Source organism: Cuculus canorus, chromosome 22 (assembly GCF_017976375.1).
Source record: "Cuculus canorus isolate bCucCan1 chromosome 22, bCucCan1.pri, whole genome shotgun sequence".
NCBI lineage: Eukaryota > Metazoa > Chordata > Aves > Cuculiformes > Cuculidae > Cuculus > Cuculus canorus.
Window position 1 is genome coordinate 6,082,292 of NC_071422.1, and position 18,350 is coordinate 6,100,641.

An 18,350-nucleotide genomic window follows, 5' to 3' on the forward strand; every position below is an offset into this window, starting at 1 on the left:
TGCCGCTCCTCCAGCAATGCCCGCACCTCATGCCGCACCTGCGGCGGAGACACCGGTCACGGCGGCGCGGCCTGAACCCCCCCCGGCCCCTCCCCAGGCCCAAAACCCACCCAAGCCGCCCTGCCGCCGCCACCTCCCGTCGCCATGGGCCCGGCGCCGGAAGTGCGTCATCGCACCGTGCGTCATGACGCACGGCGTCGCGGCGGCCGGAAGTGTCCCGCGCATGCGGCGGGCGGCGGTAGCGGCGCTGGCGCGAGTGGTGGAGGGAGCGCCCGGGCTGGGGTTCAGCCCCGGGGGCAGCGCCTGCGGGGCCCGCCTGCTGCTGCCGCCCGGCCGGGCGTGCCCCGGCGACCACACTGGTGCGGGGGCGAACGAACGGGGCAGGGAGGGGAGCTGGGCCCGGTGCCGGCGGGGAGGGAAAGCGGGCGTGGGGATCCTGGCCGCACCGCCGTGATCGCTGTCTCCGCCACAGGGCCGGGCAGGGAAGGGGGAGTCGGGCTCAGTACGGAGGGAGGAGAGGGGTCCGGTGTGGGGGTGCGGGCAGGAATGGGAGCCGGGCCCGGTACGAGGGGGAGGAGAGGTGTCTGGTGTGGGGGTACGAGCAGGAATGGGAGCCGGGCCCGGTACGAGGGGGAGGAGAGGAGTCCTGTGTGGGGGTGCAGGCAGGGAGGGGAGCCGGTAAGGAGAGGAGCCGGGCTTGGTGCCGAGAAGGAGGGGGCGCGGCGGGGAAGGAAACCGGGCGTGGGGAGCCTGGCCGCGTCGCTTGATCGCTGTCTCCGCCACAGGGGCGGGCAGGGAGGGGGACTCGGGCCCGGTGCGGGGGGGGAGGAGGAGAGTCCGGTGTGGGGGTGCGGGCAGGAATGGGAGCCGGATCCAGGGTGGGAGTGGGGGCAGTGGGGTGCAAGGGAAGGGGGACGCGGGCAGGGAGGGGAGTGGGGCAGGGGCCGGGGTGGCGGGAGCCTGGCTGTGCTGCCGCCACCGTGACTGTTGTCTGCTGGAGGTGCGGGCAGGGAGAGGAGTGGGGCCCAGGGTGTAGGTGGTGAGGGCAGCAGGGTCCCGGGGTGGGTTGCCGTCAGAAAGGAGATTTGAGCCTGGTATCGGTGGTGCTGGTGGGGAAAGGAGCAGGGCATGAGGGTTCCGGTCGCCTCGCTGATTCTATGATGTCCTCAGGCTGGCGGGAGGTGGTGGCGACCACTGCGAGGGCACTGCTGGCAGGTGGGCTGGTGGCGGTGCCGACAGATACGGTGTACGGCGTGGCGTGCCTGGCCCAGGACACCGGGGCTGTACAGAGCATCTACCGCCTGAAGGGGCGAGATGGTGGGAAGCCGCTGGCCATCTGCCTTGGGGAGGTGGACCACATCCACAGGTGGGTGTGTGGGGCTGAGCTCAACGGGGCTGGTGCAGTGCGAGTGGCCTGGGCAGCCGTGGCGTGGAGCGGCTGCTTTCTGTAGAGTGCCACGAGAGCTGGGGGGCTGAGGGCTGGAACTGGGGATTGGAGCCGCTCGCAACGCTGTGCGCTCACCGTGAGCCCACCTTGACAGTTTCTCTCGCCTCCAGGTACTGCCAGGTGAATGTGCCAGACGAGCTGCTACGGGACCTCCTCCCAGGGCCTGTGACCCTGGTTTTAAAGCGCTCCGAAGAGCTGAATAAAGATTTGAATCCTTTCACATCGGTAGGTCTGTGCTGCAGGATGCAGCTCTGTGGTTTTCTGCTCCAGTTTACTATTTCTGTGCTCCTGCTGTAGCAGCTTGCACTCTAAGCCGTGTGCTCAGCGAGCTTAGCAGCAGCTGCCGTGCCCTTTGCTTTCAGCTGCCCGTGGCTGATTTGAACACAGCATAACCCAGCAGTGAGGCCGACTCACGGCCCATCTCATTATTGCTCGTTCAGCAGGTGCTAATGTATTGATTCTTTAGAGGATCAGCATTAAGATGAAAGGACTTTAAGCGATGGGAGGTTCAGAATGGTTATTGCGTCTAAAACCATGCTCTCTTCTTCCTTGTAGCTGGTCGGTGTGCGCATTCCAGACCACTCCTTTGTTAGGGACGTGGCACGAGCTTGCTCCGGGCCCCTCGCTTTAACAAGCGCCAACTTCAGCTCTCAGGCGAGCACGCTGACTGTCTTGGTAAGGCTGCCTTTGCCGCTGTGTGACACTGTTGTGGTGTAGTCTGTCACAGCCCCAGGCTCTCACTGTTAGAAACCAGCGTTAGCAGTTAAACTGGGATCTCTCTGCAGCTGTTATTTTGATTTTCTTAACGATGATCTCTAATTAAAACAGCCTGTGGAGATATGGTGTGGGGCAACTGCCTGCTGTGATCCTCACGTTAAAAAGCGAGGAGGACAGAGCCGAAAAGGCACGTGCACAGCTTTTGGGGTGGGTGTTTGTGTCTGAAAGATGAAAGCTGCTATGAGAGAGGTGGCTGTGGAGCGATACCGCTGCTGTCTGTGCAGCTCTTCACAGCGTGGCAGCCTGGTGATGGTGTCGTTGGGCATGGAGCTGGAGAGGTGCCCTCTCCTTGCTGCCAGCTGTTTCTTTTGACTTCTGGTTTTTCTGTGCACTTCTCAATATGTAACAGTGCAGCTAAGAAGTCTGTAGTGAGGGAATCCTCGGGGCTGTCTTGCATGCCTGAGATAAATGTGTTCTGGGGAATCAAAACGGGATGTGTTCATGACAGAAACAAGTCCTCTGAGCTGACAGGGGTGGGGAGAGGCCACCTCCCTTGACACTGGAGCATCCAGCAGTGCCTGGTAAAGCACCATCGCAATCCACCTTCTCTTTTTTTAGGAATTCCAAGACCTGTGGCCTCATTTGTCCCTAATCATTGACGGAGGCCCCATAGGGGATGTCCAGAGCCCAGAGTGTCGCTTGGGGTCGACAGTCGTTGACTTGTCTGTGCCGGGGAAGTTCATCATCATCCGGCCTGGCTGGTGAGCGCTATGGGTTTTTCTTTACTTTAAAGGAAATGAAGCTTTTGAGTTCAAGTGGGTTGTATTTTGCTTCTTTTTGAACCTTCACATTGATGGTGTTTAGCTTAATTACTAGCCCCGTTTCTGGAGTCTTGTGTCCTTCTTGATTCAAAGTGCTGTACAGGCATCAGGCTGATTGCTCTTTCTGAGAAAATGCACTTTAATCCTTAAAACCCTTTCTTTCTGATGGTTCTCTTTTCCCCCAGTGCGCTGACATCGACAGTTGAAATCCTGAGGCAGAAGTACGGCTTGATACCAGGATCGTCTTAAGGCTTCAGGCTGGAAGGCTCTGCAGGGCTGGTAAAGCTGGGCACCGTGTGCCTGTGCGTTCAGAAAACGGGTGATCATGGCCTTGTTTAATGAGGTCGATGGGTTATGTTGCGGTTAATAAAAGATAAAACAAGATTAAAAACTCAGAGCAACGGCTGATGGGTGTCTGCATTAGTATCACATCTACTGTGGTCTGAGAAACCAACCCAAAGACGTGTGCTGCTCTCTTTTTCCTGCTGTCGCATTCCCAAATAGCCTCTGATTTATTAATGGCCTTTGAGATACAGTAATTCCAATGTCATGGTGTTCTCAGGATGATGTGGTGACGACAGCGGCTGACCCGCCCTCCCTTTAACACTCATTCGTTGTGTTGAAAGAAAAGCAAAGATGGAAAAGAGGTTTTTCCAGCTTTGGCTATGGTGTCTTCTGGCTGTTTTTCTTTGTTAAATGCAATCCAAACCAGCGGCAGGGACAGAGGCAGTGGGGTTGGATAACCCTGCTTTGGTAGGAAGTTGAAATTGCTCTGTTCAGCCCCTCAGCCCACAAGCAGCTGCTGTCATTTTCTTTCAAATAGCTGCCTTCGGGCTACTCGGCACAGTCAAGTTGCAGAGCGTGGATGCTCCAGGGAGGTGGGAAGAGCTTTTTCTTCCTGTACCTGGTGCCAGGGACCAGGGGTACTGGACAGAAATCTGCAGACCATGAATTTGCTGTCCCTCTTCTCCCTCTGTGCATTCAGTGCCCCTAGAAAAGGTCTTTGAAGGTTGATTTATGAACTGGCAGATGAAGGCACTGAAGGCAGGGCAGAACCATCGCAATAAAAGTGATTTGGAAGCAGTGAGCCGGGGGCTGTGGTTTTCACGTGGAGACCTTTAGGTCTAACAGGTGCATCTCACCGGGTGAAATGATGGTGTTGCTCAGTCTGAGGCTCTACGCTGCCTGTGTGGTGGTTTATGTTCCAGCGGCGTCGCAAGGATCACTTTTGACCAAGTCCCATCTCTCAGCCCACCTGACTTGACTGCCCTGCAGTGCAGAAGGCCCAGAAACACGAGTTCCCCAAACTGGCTGCACCAGGACTGCTGCTTTGCTGGAGGTGATGCTTGTCCTAAACTACTTCCCTGCCGCCTTCCCTAACGCGTCCGTCCACACCGGTTTGGTCTCTGAGCAGCCCTGTGAGTTGAGCTGGACCTCCACCCTTTTGATAGGAGGTAGTTGAGCCGCTGGAGTCGTGTCTCCTGCCGCTAGATAGAGCCAGGCGCCCTGCGGGGAGCCTTAGAGCTCGTGGCTGGACTGACTGCGTGAACGCTTGCTTAAAAGCATTAATAAGCGAGTGCTGCGCTGGGGCTGCGCAGTGTGATCTTGGCGTGGCGCGGATGCGGTTTGCATGCTGAGCTGCAGGCTGCCGGGGAGGGCAGGACGTGGTGCTGCTCTCCTTGCACAGCCTGCGCTGGGATGATTTTTCCCAGTGCCACGGAGTGGTGATTTATTGTGTGTGAGCAGCTGTCTCAGTCGCTGCTGATGGGCTGTAGTACAGACAGAGCTGAGCCCCAAATGATGTCTCTGCAGGAACTGTCTGTAAAAGCCCAGAAGAACAAGGCTGGGGGAGTTGCTGGCGGTTGTAGAGCGTGTGGGGTCTCTGCATGCTTCCCATTCTCGCAGCTTTTGCTCTTATCTCTTTTTTTTCTCAATCGAATATCCTGTGAGATAGAGGGGCTGAGGGAAATAAGAGGCATCACTTCCCTTTCAGCTGCCTGCACAGGACCTTCTGTCCCTCCCCGATTGTCCCCGTGGTGCTGACAGGCCCTGCTCTGAGCAGAGGCTGTGGCTTGGTGGAGGGGAGTGAATGGGACTAGGGGAGTTGATCCCTCTGTGGGCATCGACTGGTGGGGACAGCGGGTGATCTGTGCTCTGCAGCTCCTACTTTGCACCAACCCTGAGCAGTGGCGGAGCTGTGAAGGCTCTTTAGGGCTCACTGTAATGCAATTTCCCTACCGATCGTGCTCCCTCTGGGTCTGCATGGCGAGCTTCGCCCTCCTCCGCCTCAACTCATCAGCTATTCATTGATCTCTGCCCAGCTCCTCCAAGTGCTCATTCATCACTGTCCCACCCGCCATCCGCTTTCCCAATGTTTCCTCTTCTTCCGGTGATCTATTTCCTTGTTCAGACAAGCAAATCTCGTGCTATCGATAACGGGGGCACAGCTGAGCTCCTGCCCTCTGGGCTGGCACAGGCAGGACGCTCTGCTCTGTGAAGATGGGGTGGTGCAGCCACAGGGACCCCCAAGAGCTGTGGGTCTCTGCTGCATGAGGTCGTTCCTCCCCGTGGGGACTTCAAAGTGTGGAGATAGATGTCCTAAGCCAGGAAGGGCTGCTTTCTTGTGTAATGGTCTTGGAGAAAATGAAGAGAAGCCCAGAGGTAGAGCAGTCTTGCTTGAAAGGGGCTGGATTTGTGCTCTGCTTGGGGGTGCCTGGAGCCTTGTGTCTGCCGCAGCCTCGGTGGGCAGAAAACCGGGGGGATATACTGGCGTCTCAGCTGATGCTTCTGTTTCTGGTTCGTTCCACGCTGCTGGTGTTCAGTGACAGCTTTATTTGTGTCATCGGCATCAAGAGGATGAGCCATGCATCTGGCATGGGTGAAACGGCCGGTGCCTTTGTTCCCTTGCAGGAAATGCAGGCACTATAAATTACCCCTTTCCTCTGGCTCTGCGTGTCTGTGGCCATGGTGGCTGCCAGGGTGATGTACTCAGCACCAGCTAAAGCAACCAGCCTTGCGTCAGCCAACACCGGGGCACTGTCAGCACCTCAGGAACGCACCAGCATGGAGCAAACCCATGCTTGGTTGCTTAGTGAGGTGTTCTCAGTGCTTTCCAAAACCCTCCTGCTGTGCTGTGTGACTTTGTGGAAGCCTCGGGGCCAGGACTGGTGTGCGCAGGGCAGACACGGTGTTGGGATCGATGGTGATGGTGTTTGGGACGTGGCAAGCTGTCTGCTGAGGTGTGTTGTGAGAATATACTCCTTGCCAATTAGGACCTGTGGATTAGACAAATGGCTTCTGCTGGAGTGGAGAGCGATGCCTTTTTAGATCTCGTAGGAGGAACTATAAACACTTCTGTGAGCCAATTCACGGGAGTGGTACAGATCAGGGTGACTCTTGTGTTCGCAAGCCTCGTTGAAATCACATTGGCATGAGTGCTCGGAGCAGGAAATACATGGTTTGCATTTTAATTAGTGCTCGCTCTCCAAATCTAAATGCATCTTTAGGACCTCATTAGCACAGCCGGTTCAGATTCATACCGTGATGATTCAAATGGGCAACAGCGGAGCGGGGAGGCCGAATCCTGATACCAGTCAGAGGTGAAGCTGCTGCATGTCTGACCCTTTCTGTCCCTCTTGAAGCCATTGGGGAAAAATACTGTCAGGGTGTTGTGTTTGGAAGCTTCGGTCGGAGTAATCGGGGCTGTCTGATGTCAGGCAGTCGCTGGGTCACTTTTGCTTCTCACCATGATCTTATCTATCTGATGTTTCTGGAGTGCTGTCACAATGTCATCTGTGCTGCTGCAGCTGGTGGCTAAAAGCCTGTAGCTTCTCCTACCCTGCTGTTTATTTTGTGTGGCTGTTCCATGGCAGAGGTCCTTGTGCTGAGAACTTTTCACGGCTGGTGTAGTTGGAATACCCTTTGCCGTGGGCTTTTGGTTATTGTTTGTAGTGCCGTAGGAAGCAGGATGTAAATTAGAGCCATCCAGGAGTAACTCTTGTTTCAGGAAGGTGCCTCAAAGGATCTGTTTAATCACTTTAATTTTTTTTTACATGTTTTTTGGCCATCCCTGACATTGAGACTCGATTTATATGTTGTCCTTCCTTGAGCTGTGCGGGTCAGAGCAAACACTCAGGGCTTCCCGGTGCCACAGTGCCACTTATTAGAGCCTTCTCTTCTCCAGACTGAACAACTCCAACTCTCTCAGCCTGTCCTCGGATAGGAGGTCCTCCAGCCCTTGAATCATAGCCGTGTCTTTCTCTGGACCTGCTCCAGCAGATCCATGGCTTTCCAGTGCCGAGGATTCCAGAACTGAATGCATGGCTCCAGGTGAGGTCTCACAAGAGCGGAGTAGAGGGGCAGAATCCAACTTCTTTGGATGCAGCCCAGGAATCAAATATTGAGCCCAGCACATTGCTGGCTCACATTGAGCTTCTCATCCACCTTCTCCCTGCCCCAAGGGCTCTTTTTCTTTCATGCCCCTGATGCCATTGAGGGCGAAGCAGCTGCATCCAGCTCTGGACAGCAAGGCTGGAGCATCCTCCTGGTCACAGAGCGACACAGGAAGGCACCAGAGCACTATTCGTGCAGGAATAAGCAGCCTAGCCCAGAGATCTGGTGGTCCGAGGCACCTGCTAGCCCCAGCCAGCGATAAATTTGCCTCCATCACCGCAAACAGAGATCTGCAAGGCTTCTTCTAGATGCCCTCCCTCAACCTCATCCCAAAGAGCAAAGAAACCCAGCTAATTAAGCTGCAAACATAACATTGCAATTTATAGCTGATTAAATCTTTCAAACAGTATTTGTTAATCTCCTTCTGATTTCTTTTCTTATAGTATCTTGTCTAGGAGATCATCCAGGGCATGGGGAAATGCTTCCAGATGGAGCGCGGTCCGCCCTTACCAGTTGCTCAGAGCTTGGAGAGAGGACTTTTCCCTCGCTGCGGTTACAGTCGGGAGAGATGATCTTGTCCACCTTGGCTGCTTTCGTACATAGAGGGGGATGCTGAGCTGCAGTTCTTGTTTTTACTGCAGGAATGAGTCCGCCTGTGACAGGAGAGGGCTGGGTAGGGGCATCCCTGCGACAGCGGGTTCTGGGCTGGGGCTGTTCTGCCTCTCTTACACACACCCACTTTGCGACTCCGAGCTGGGGTGTTGCTGACTCAAGAGGAGGCTGCTAGAAAAATGCTCCTCTGAGTTTATCTCGGGGGATTATAGGGGCCTGTTGCAAAAACCTGTTTCCTTTTACACGCTGCGCATGCATATCCACTTACAGTGTCCTCCAGCCCTTCTTCCAGCTCCCGAGCTGGCAGGATGCCTGGCAAGTTTCCAGAGGATGCTGATTTAAGGAATTAGTCTGTAGAAGCGTAGACGATAGAGACAGAAGGGACCTTGAGGCCATCTGGAGAGTCCACTTCCCAGACAGCATCTCCTCTCCTAAGTCACTCCAGACACATTTGTCAGATTTGCTCTCAGCTCGTTTTTCTGGAGGAAATCCCACCTGGCTGCTGCTCATCTTCCCGTTCCCTAGTTCCTTAAAAAAAAATATTTATTTGGACTGGAATTTTTCGGGGGCTTAAAGGTAACATGATCTGCGTACACCCATCCCTTCTCTTTTTCTCTCCCTTTACCAAAAGGACTTGTTCAGCCTGGAGAAGACTTCAGGGAGACCTTAGAGCGGCTTCCAGGGGCTCCAGGAAAGCTGGGAAGGGGCTCTTGATCAGGGAGGGCACGGAGAGGATGAGGAGGGATGATTTTCAGCTGAAAGAGGGGAGATCGCAGTGCAGGAGTGATGAACAGGCGGTGCTTGCAGGCAGGGTAGCTCCAGAGGTCAAGGGGTTTTCACTGCGGAGTTGTTAAATTAACTATTCATTTAATTATATTTTGATTAAATTAGATTCTTGCCTTTTTTTTTTTTTTTCTTCTTTTTAATTTCACCAGCAAATGATTCTCTGCATAATTAATGCTGGCTGGGGCTGCTAATTCACTTAACTGCTGCTGAGGGGACAGAGGTTTCGGTTCCCATCTGAGCCATGTGAGGGTTTCCAGGAGCTGCCCTGTGGGAAAGCCACGCTGGGGAGACTCCTTTCCGCAGGGTGTGGGGACCTCCAGGACAAGGAAAGCAGTGGAGCAAAGCCCTCCTCGCAATGAAGCTCTTGGGTTTTATTCATGAGCTGCTTTCCCCTGGGTGTGATGATGCTCGCCATTAACTCTGCCCACCAGTAGCTGGGAAGTGGGTTGGCTGCAGCGCTGTCGAGTGCGAGCGCTCGGCTCCCCGGTGAATCAAAGTGTCATTAACCACAGCTCGCTTTGATCAGATTTCTGGGGAAGTGGGAAATTCTGAGCCTGCAGGAGCTGGCTGTGCAATGTGGGCTGTCTGCTGCCCGATGTGGACCATCGTTGCCCAACACAGCCCATCTGGTGGGTGATGTGTTCCACTGCTGCCCAACATGGGCCATCTGCTGGGTGATGTGGACCATCATTGCCCAGCATGGCCCATCGCTGCCCAACATGGCCCATCTGCTGGGTGATGTGTTCCACTGCTGCCCAACATGGACCATCTGCTGTGTGATGTGGACCATCATTGCCCAGCATGGCCCATCTGCTGGGTGATGTGTTCCACTGCTGCCCAAAACGGACCATCTGCTGTGTCATGTGGACCATCATTGCCCAACGTGGACCATCACTGCCCAACATGGCCCATCTGCTGGGTGACGTGTTTCATTGCTGCCCAACATAGCCCATCTGCTATGTGATGTGGACCATCATTGCCCAATGTGGCCCATCTGCTGTGTGATGTCGACCAGCATTGCCCAACATGGACCATCACTGCCCAACATGGCCCATCTGCTGGGTGTCGTGTTTCATTGCTGCCCAACATGGCCCATCTGCTATGTGATGTGGACCATCATTGCCCAATGTGGACCATCTGCTGTGTGATGTCGACCAGCATTGCCCAACATGGACCATCGCTGCCCAACATGGCCCATCTACTGGGTGATGTGTTCCATTGCTGCCTAACATGGCCCATCTGCTGTGTGATATGTTCCATTGCTGCCCAACGTGGACCATCATTGCCCAACGTGGACCATTGCTGCCCAACATGGCCCATCTGCTGTGTGATATGTTCCATTGCTGCCCAACATGAACCATCTGCTGTGTCATGTGGACCATCATTGCCCAACGTGGACCATTGCTGCCCAACATGGCCCATCTGCTGTATGATATGTTCCATTGCTGCCCAGCGTGGGCCATTGTTGCCCAATGTGGGCTGTCCACTGCCTGATGTGGGCCATCTGGTGCCCAACATGGGCCATCACTGTGCAACATGGGTTGTTTGCGTGTCGTGTGCCATGAGGTCTCATGGTGGACATCAGGTCTGCCCTTGTTCCACGCCATTCCTTCCTGGAACAGCGATGGTGGGGCTTGTTGGGCTGCGTGGCTGTTGCACCAGCAGTAAGATGGGACTGAAAATCAAATACTGACGTACTTCCCGGCACCGGGCACGCTGGGATCCACGGAGAGGAGCCGGGATGGGGGCAGCTGGTGGTCCTGCAGGAACCAGCATCTTCCCACCTCACCCAGGACCTGGGCAGCTCTTGGAGCCCATCAAGGAAGGCAAACTGGGGCAAAGATGATGTAGCAGCTGCGTGTAGGGCAACGCAGCAGTAGAGGTGCTTTCATGTGGAGCTCTGTGAGAAGAGCAAGAGTATGGCATGGCTTGACCCTCCTTCTCCTTGGGGACAAAGCCCAAAGCATCTCCCACTTCTCAGGGCCGTGCAGGAGCTGCGGAGCTGTCATTACTGCAGGCTGAGTTGACGAGCTGTCTCCTGGTGAGAAACAAATTTAGTTAACCTCAAATTAGTCAGGACAATGGGAGACTCTTCTTTGAAACGATGTCATTCAAACCGTTGCACCTGAAATTATCCCCACTAGAAATGCCGTTGGAGATAGTAATTAATTCACTGCACTCTGATATTAATTCTGCAGCCGCTGTACTCCTGCGTGACTTTGACGAGCCGTGTCCGGCAGCAGCTCTGGGCAGGGAGCCCTGGGACGGGCAGCCTCGTCCCCCCGGTTTTGGTGGAGCTGACCATCAAAAAGATAATTTTCAGGTGTTTCTCCTTGGTGTATGGTTTATCCTTTAAATACCCTTCAGGCTCTGACAAGCTTCCCGAGGCGTGGAGAGAGCGTTTCCCTGCCTCCAGGTGTCTGAAGGCGAAAGAAGTGGTGAGTCTAGAGGGATTTGGGGTTTTAATCATGAAAGATCGTCTTCTAAAAACTGCAGCGTGAGCAGGACAATTGGTTTCATTATTCTGAGCATGTTTGGTCGAAATCCTGTGCCTGATAGGACACGTCCCTTCCGCTCTTGGCTGGGGACGGGGGGCACAGTGGGACTGCTGGGGAGGCAAGTGGTGGAGCAGGAGCTACAGTGGAGCAGGAATGGCTGATGGAGAAGGAGCTACAGCGGAGCAGGGGTGGCTGGTGGAGAAGGAGCTATGGTGGAGCAGGGATGGCTAGTGGAGAAGGAGCTATGGTGGAGCAGGGATGGCTGGTGGAGAAGGAGCTATGGTGGAGCAGGGATGGCTGGTGGAGAAGGAGCTATGGTGGAGCAGGGATGGCTGGTGGAGAAGGAGCTATGGTGGAGAAGGAGCTATGGTGGAGCAGGGATGGCTGGTGGAGCAGGAGCTGTAGTGGAGCAGGGATGGCTGGTGGAGAAGGAACTATGGTGGAGCAGGGATGGCTGGTGGAGAAGGAGCTATGGTGGAGAAGGAGCTATGGTGGAGCAGGGATGGCTGGTGGAGCAGGAGCTGTAGTGGAGCAGGGATGGCTGGTGGAGAAGGAGCTATAGCAGAGCAAGGATCGCTGGTGGAGCAGGAATTGCTGGTGGAGCAGGATCTACAGCAGAGCAGGGATGGCTGATGGAACAGCAGCTGGAGTGGAGCAGGGATGGCTGGTGGAGCAGGATCTACAGCAGAGCAGGGATGGCTGGTGAACAGCAGCTGGAGTGGAGCAGGGATGGCTAGTGAAGTAGGCATTGGTGGTGGAGCAGGAGCTACAGTGGAGCAGAGAACTTAGGTGGAGCAGGGTCTACAGCAGAGCAGGGATGGCTGGTGGAGCAGGGATGGCTGGTGGAGGGATCTTAGGTGGAGCAGGGTCTACAGCAGAGCAGGGATGGCTGGTGGAGCAGGAGCTACAGTGAGCAGGGGTTGGTGGTGGAGCAGGGTTCGCAGGTGTATCAGGAGCTACAGCAGAACAAGGATCGCTGGTGAACAGGAGGACCACCAGCATCTGGGCTGCCCCGGGAGCCCCAAGGACTGCCAGGAGGAACAACCAGTGTGGTCCTCAGCACCTGGCGGAAGGAAGGCTGGCTTTGGTTGTTGGGCTGCGATCATCAATAAACCCAACCTCAGCATCCAGATTGTCCCCAAGAGGCCAGCAAGGTGCGAGGCGCAGCCTGGTCCTGCCTGCAATGGGCGGCGCGGCCGAGATGAGCGTTCGGCACAGAGAGCACGTGTGGCTCCACTTGTGCTTTCCGTGGTTAACGCTTCTGCGAATAACCTCTCCGAAATGATTCCAATTAGGCTAGCACATCTCTTTGTAATCCGGATCCCTGTTGTGCTGTCAGACTCAATTCAAATTTAATTTGCAGAAGGTGTATATCGGGCAGCTTTTTTACTTAGCACAAAACTGAGAGGAAGATAACATTGATGGAAAAAATAATACAAGTTCATATTCTTCTTACCTTAAGGAAGGAAAAGAGATGCCAGAAAACTTAACCAAATTTACATTTTAATGGGAAATGTTACGACTGCCTGCTCTGGGAGGCACAAATTGCTTTCCGGATGGGACCCTGACTTTATACCAAAGTGCGGGGATTAAATCTAGCAGGCTCTGAGGAGATGAAAGGGATATCTGGAAACGCAGGAGCTGCCACCAGCGAGGACAGCTTGGGTGTTGCTGTCCCATCCTGTCCCCAGCGTGCAGGACAACCAGAGGGATGGAGGCTGCTGGACCAACTCTGGATGCTGGAGGTTTCATGCAGGGGTTGGAGGGCTGTTTGCAGGGCGAAGGCGTGCGTTGCAAGCTTTGGGGTAACCCATGTCCCCCCTGCACTAAGTGGGTGACAGCAGAGGAAGGGCTGGCTGAGAGCGCTCCATCCTTGTTGGCTGTGCAGCGTGGTGGAGGCTCCTGCGGCATTAAGAGCGTTTGCACAAGCGCCACTTTCCCGCTGGCAGCTGGATCGGGAGCCCTGCCGAGAGCCCGTGTCAGAGGCAGCCGCTCTCGTCAGGATCTCTTTGCCCTCTTGTCTAATTGTTCCTAATCAGAGGAGCTCAAGCCTGCAGGCTGGCTCCGGCAGCGTGTCGCAGACCTTCACGCAGGGACAAAAGCGGTGCCCAGGAGGAGCTGCCGGTGCTTTCTTAGCATCTTAAAGCCCTTTGAAGATGAAAACGCAGTGTGGTGCCGCGTAGTCTTATCTCTCTGGCAGTGCCTGTCACCTGCAGCCGTTTCTGGCACGTTGGCGAGCGCAGCAAAAGCTTATCCCTGTTGGGACCGTGTCTGGGGAGTCACGGGGCTGAAACTAGGAGTGTGGCTTGTGTCTCGTGTGGCTCTGCTGGGCGCGGGCACAGAGCAGCTTCTGGCTGGGGCAGGCAGTGCTCTGCTCCTGTCTAGCCCTTGCACTTGCGATAAAAGCATCCGTGAGCTTTTCTTAGTCCTTTGCATCTCCCACTGCTGCTTGGGGGTGTCCCAGCTGTCCCCCAGCGTGGTCCCCGCTCCCCTCTTTGTGTGCGTGGTTGTCCTGTCCTGATGCTAATGACCCAGCCAGCCTTTTAGGGGGATCCGCCACCCTTTGAGCTTGTTTTTCAGATGATTTCTTTATGCTCGAGCGTAGCTGCTTTCATAAACACATTGAATCTTTTAATATTGGCAGCACAATAGGCAAAGAGTTTTATTGGCATCAGATGTTCTTGTTAGTAACGACCGCAGTGCCTGAACGGTTGAACTGACCATTAATAATTCAAGCAGCTCAGCTCACCAACTATTTATTTACTTCCAAAAGTTGCTGGTAATTATTTTTTCCTGCTTCTAAAGGGAGAGGCTGCCACTGCCAGTGTAGACTGGCAGGGTCTTGCTGTGAGGAGCGCTTGTCTGTGCCCTTCACTCCTGTCCAGCTGCACTGGGCTCTTCCAGCCCTGCAGAGGCAGAATTAGAACCGAGAGAAAGGGGGACAGCCCCAAGACAAGGGGATGTAGGTACAGAAGTGGGGTGCAGGCTGGGGTGTCGCGCTTGCCGCAGTGGCAGCATCTGTTTAAGAGACTCTGAGCAGTGGTTGTGGCTGCTCTGGGTGCTCCTCTTGCTGTGGGCACGGCTCGTCGTGGGGCACCTTGCGAGTTGTTGGCCACTGGGTGGGCAAAAAGCCAGCAAGGAAGAGGCAGGGGGGCTTGGAACCCCTAAAGTCTTGCCCTAACTTCAAGACACCCTGCCTCAGAGCTGGGGTGGGGATGCTCCAGCAGAAAGCAGAGCCCCTAAGAGGATTCCAAGCGCATGGAGAAGCACAGAAGAAGGGTCAGCTTCCAGCTCTGCAGGTTCCTGCGCTGCAGAGACTCTCCCAAGATCACACTGAAAGGTGCCACTTTCCCCTGGAGCAAAGCATCTTCTGCCCCTTGTGCCAGGCAGGGTGGGGCTGGTGGAGCAAAGCTCATCCTGCTTGAGAACAGTCTGAGGTTCTTGGGCTTTATCCTCTTCCCAGATGGTGCTTTTCCACTTGTCAGAGCAGTTGTGCACAGCGGATGGGCTGTGAATTCACAGCGTTGTGTGGCAAAGGCATCACTCAAAGAAGCAGACAGCGAGTTTAGTGGGGACGCTTCCAATTCAATAAAGAAAGCAAAAAACATCGATGTGAGAGGCTCAACCAGAGCAGATGCTCTGGCACCCATGAGGCTGCTTCCCTGGGTGAAACAGTGTCACTCTCTGGGATCCAAAGCAGTAATAAATCATAGGTGACCTTCAGTAATTTATTACTGCCTCGTGCAAAACCCTGCTGTTTCTCTGGGTATCTGCCTGGGATCACAGTAATTCCAATCTTTAGCATCGTAATGGGTTTGTCATGGGTTAGGTAATGATAAAAGACAGGGGATGTAGGGGAACAGTGGATACTGTGCTGCTAGAAGCAAAGCAGCGTGTGCACCGGTGGCAGCTACCGCTGGCGTTTGCTGATGTGGAAAGTGCTGTCCTGGGCTTTTGGGTCTGCAGAGCCACGCGGGATCTTTCAGAGGCACCGGTGGCTTTTGGTTTTGGGGTGAGGAGAGGTTCTTTCTAAAGTTTTGAGGCTGCCAGGCGTTAGCAGGCTCTGGCCTTCTGCTGCGCTCTCTCTTCCGAGCAGTAAGACTAATGCTGTTAGGGGTAAGTGATGGGAGAAGCGCCCAACGCTCCGCATTGTTTGCAGCCTGGCAGATGTTCCGTTAATGACGTGGAACAGCTCAGAGCGAGCGACGTGGGTTTAGATTTCACAGCAAATGTGCTGAGCTCCTGCCCAGACGTGGAGCTGAGTTTGGACGTGGCCAGGCAGGAGCTGTAGAGCTCATGGGCTGTTGGGGTAAAGCCATGGGGCCGTGGAGTGGAGCGATGGGTGCTTGGTCCTTCAGAAACCTCAGAGGGCACCTCTTTGGGTCTAAAATACAAATTTGGGTGCTCCGGCTTGGACAGTCAGTCTTGCATCATTCACGGCGGCAGCAGGGATCCGTGTGCTGATCCATCCTGAAATGCAGCAAGGGTTTGGGGTCCTTCCTTGGTGGTGCTCATGCTGTTGGGAGATGTAGTAGGGGTTTGCTCTGGTGCCACACCAGCCCTGCAGGCCCTTGTCCTGAATCTCACCCTGCACGCTCTCGGATGCTCTTAGGTCAATATTTCAGCATCTGGAAGGCCTTTGAGGACACTTTGTGATGCTCAAACCCAGGTGAGCTCCCAGGCGTGGGTGCTTGAGCTTAACCAGCTCACTCTGTGCCTGAATGTTATTTCATAGAATCATAGAACAGTTTGGGTTGGAAGGGACCTTAAAGATCATCCAGTTCCAACCCCTCTGCCATGGGCAGGGACACCTCCCGCTAGAGCAGATTTCCCCCCTTCTAAAAGTCACAGGGAAAGAAAAGACTTCCTAACAGCAAAAAAAATTCCCCCGATACTTCAGTTGTGAGGCAAAATTTACATTTTGATTTTGGAAATCAATTGCAATTCACAAATAATTCTCCTGCGCTGGTACAGGTCATCCATCAGCTTTGGGGCTCGGCTCGATAGAAGTCATTATTGGGTTTTGTTTGTTTGTTCGATATTAGTGGTTTGTTTCAGCCGTTCTCCAGGTCTGTATTATAATGACAAATTACAGACTCATGGGCTTTTTTTCTCCCCACCCCAAACAGTCCTCGGAAATGCAGATGGATGATATCACTGCAGCGCCACTGAGCCAGGACACTCCAGCTGGGAACATCTGGGATGAAACGGAGCTGCAGAGGGTCTGTCCTCATGCAGGTGAGGACCAGGCGAGCAGGCTGGACCTCCGGAGAGGTGGCTTGGGCATGCTGCTGCCTCCGTGCCCATTCATCCTCCTCCAACACGTTTATCCTCGTGCTTGGCTACAGGCTAGAGGGAACAGGGCTCTTTGGGTATTGCTTCTTCTTTGAAGTGCTGAGGGACATGGTTTAGGGAGTGTTAGGAATGGTTGGACTCGATGATCCAATGGGTCCTTTCCAACCTGGTGATTCTGTGATTCTGTGTGATTCTCTCTGGTCAGCCCCATCCCTTGCTGGTGCTTGCGTTCCTGCGATGTTGGTGGGCTCCCATCATGATGTGCTGAAGGAACATGTGCTGCATGGCGTGGTGCAGCCCACCACGAATGTCCATGCATGATGATGATTTCAGGGAACGGAGCAGCCGTGCAGAGCCCAGAGCCCGTGGGGGCACAGGAAGGTCCTGAGATGGGGTAGGAGGTCACCTTGGGGAGCATCCGTGAGCCCAGAGCTGAAGCCATCCCAGACTCGCTGGGCTCTGCAGGCACTGCGCCTGCGCTGTTATGGGCAAATTACCTGTGGAATGCCTTTTTAATACTGGAAGTAATAACTTGATTAGTAATTATTGGTGCAGAACACTTGGAGAGTCTCTGCAAAAGGTGAGGACGGGCGGTTTCACTGGAGCTGCCTGTCAGTTTTGTCATCTAATTACAAGACTGTGCGGTGCCAAAGCTCTGGACAGAGGGAGGAAGAAAACCCTCCGTGTAATTATATTGGTCATATTTGGTAGCCACTAATTACTTGCTTAGCAATTAATGTTTCTATGGCTGATTGGAGAGCTGTCATGGCCTCGGCTGGGACAAATGACTCAGTGCTTCTCATTGCACGGCCTCCAGACCTTGTGGAGAAGAGGATGGAGCCCTGGATTGACCCCCAGCAGCTCCAGCCCCACTACAGCCGAGAAGGAGGGTCAACTCCGTGTCGCCCATCTGCTGCTGCCGCAGTCCTGGGGCTTCTGGGTGAACTGAGGTGCACCCCAGGGTGTCAGAGTTGGGGTGCTGGTGGCAATCATGGTGCTTCCACTCATTTTACAGCAGGTACTCAGTGCTGCTGAGCTAAACCTTGAATCCTTTGTTCAGTTTTGGGCTCCTCACTACCAGAAAGACCTTGAGGGATTGGAGTGCGTCTGGAGAAGGGGAACGGAGCTGGGGAAGGGGCTGGAGAACAGGGATTATGAGGAGTGGCTGAAGGAACTGGGGTTGTTGAGCCTGGAGAAGAGGAGGTTGAGGGGAGACCTTATTGCTCTCTGCAGCTCCTGAAAGGAGGTTGTGGTGAGGTGAGTCTTGATCTCTTTTCCCAAATAACAAGTGATAGGATGAGAGGAAATGGCCTTAAGTTGCACCAGGGGAGATTTAGGTTGGATATTAGGAGGGATTTCTTTACTGAAAGAATGGTGAAGCCCTGGCAGAGGCTGCCCAGGGCAGTGATGGAGTCTCCATCCCTGAAGGGGTTCAAAGCCGTATGGCTGTGGCACTTCATGACACAGCTTAGCAGGCGCGATGTTGTTGGGCTGATGGTTGGACTGGATGAGCTTAGAGGTTTTTTTCCAACCTTATTCATCCCATCCCATCCCATCCCATCCCATCCCATCCCATCCCATCCCATCCCATCCCATCCCATCCCATCCCACTAATTCCTAATCCGCGTGTCGTGCCTTTTCGTTACACGTATAGTGAGATCAGGGTTGGATCTTCCAGTCAGGGCAGGAGAGGCCGTTGTAGAGAGCAGGTGCTACTGCTCGTGGCTGCTCTGTAGGTCCAAACTGGGGAGAAAGGCAGAGCGTGAGCTTGAAGGAGAGGAG

General features: G+C 54.5%; 1 protein-coding gene across 2 annotated transcripts; it reads left to right on the forward strand.

Annotated features, from left to right (window-relative positions):
• Positions 1-205: 205 nt before the first annotated feature.
• YRDC (yrdC N6-threonylcarbamoyltransferase domain containing) lies at positions 206-3,764 on the forward strand. 2 transcript variants are annotated; one of them, XM_054086724.1, is made up of 6 exons: positions 206-359; positions 1,171-1,366; positions 1,558-1,672; positions 2,003-2,122; positions 2,783-2,925; positions 3,171-3,751. In XM_054086724.1, the coding sequence occupies exons 1-6, from the start codon at positions 224-226 to the stop codon at positions 3,232-3,234; spliced, it is 774 nt and encodes a 257-aa protein (XP_053942699.1). In that variant the 5' UTR covers positions 206-223; the 3' UTR covers positions 3,235-3,751. The 2 variants fall into 2 exon arrangements, with proteins under 2 accessions (XP_053942699.1, XP_053942700.1); XM_054086725.1 differs by lacking the exon at positions 2,003-2,122 and having other exon boundaries at positions 3,171-3,764.
• Positions 3,765-18,350: the final 14,586 nt, after the last annotated feature.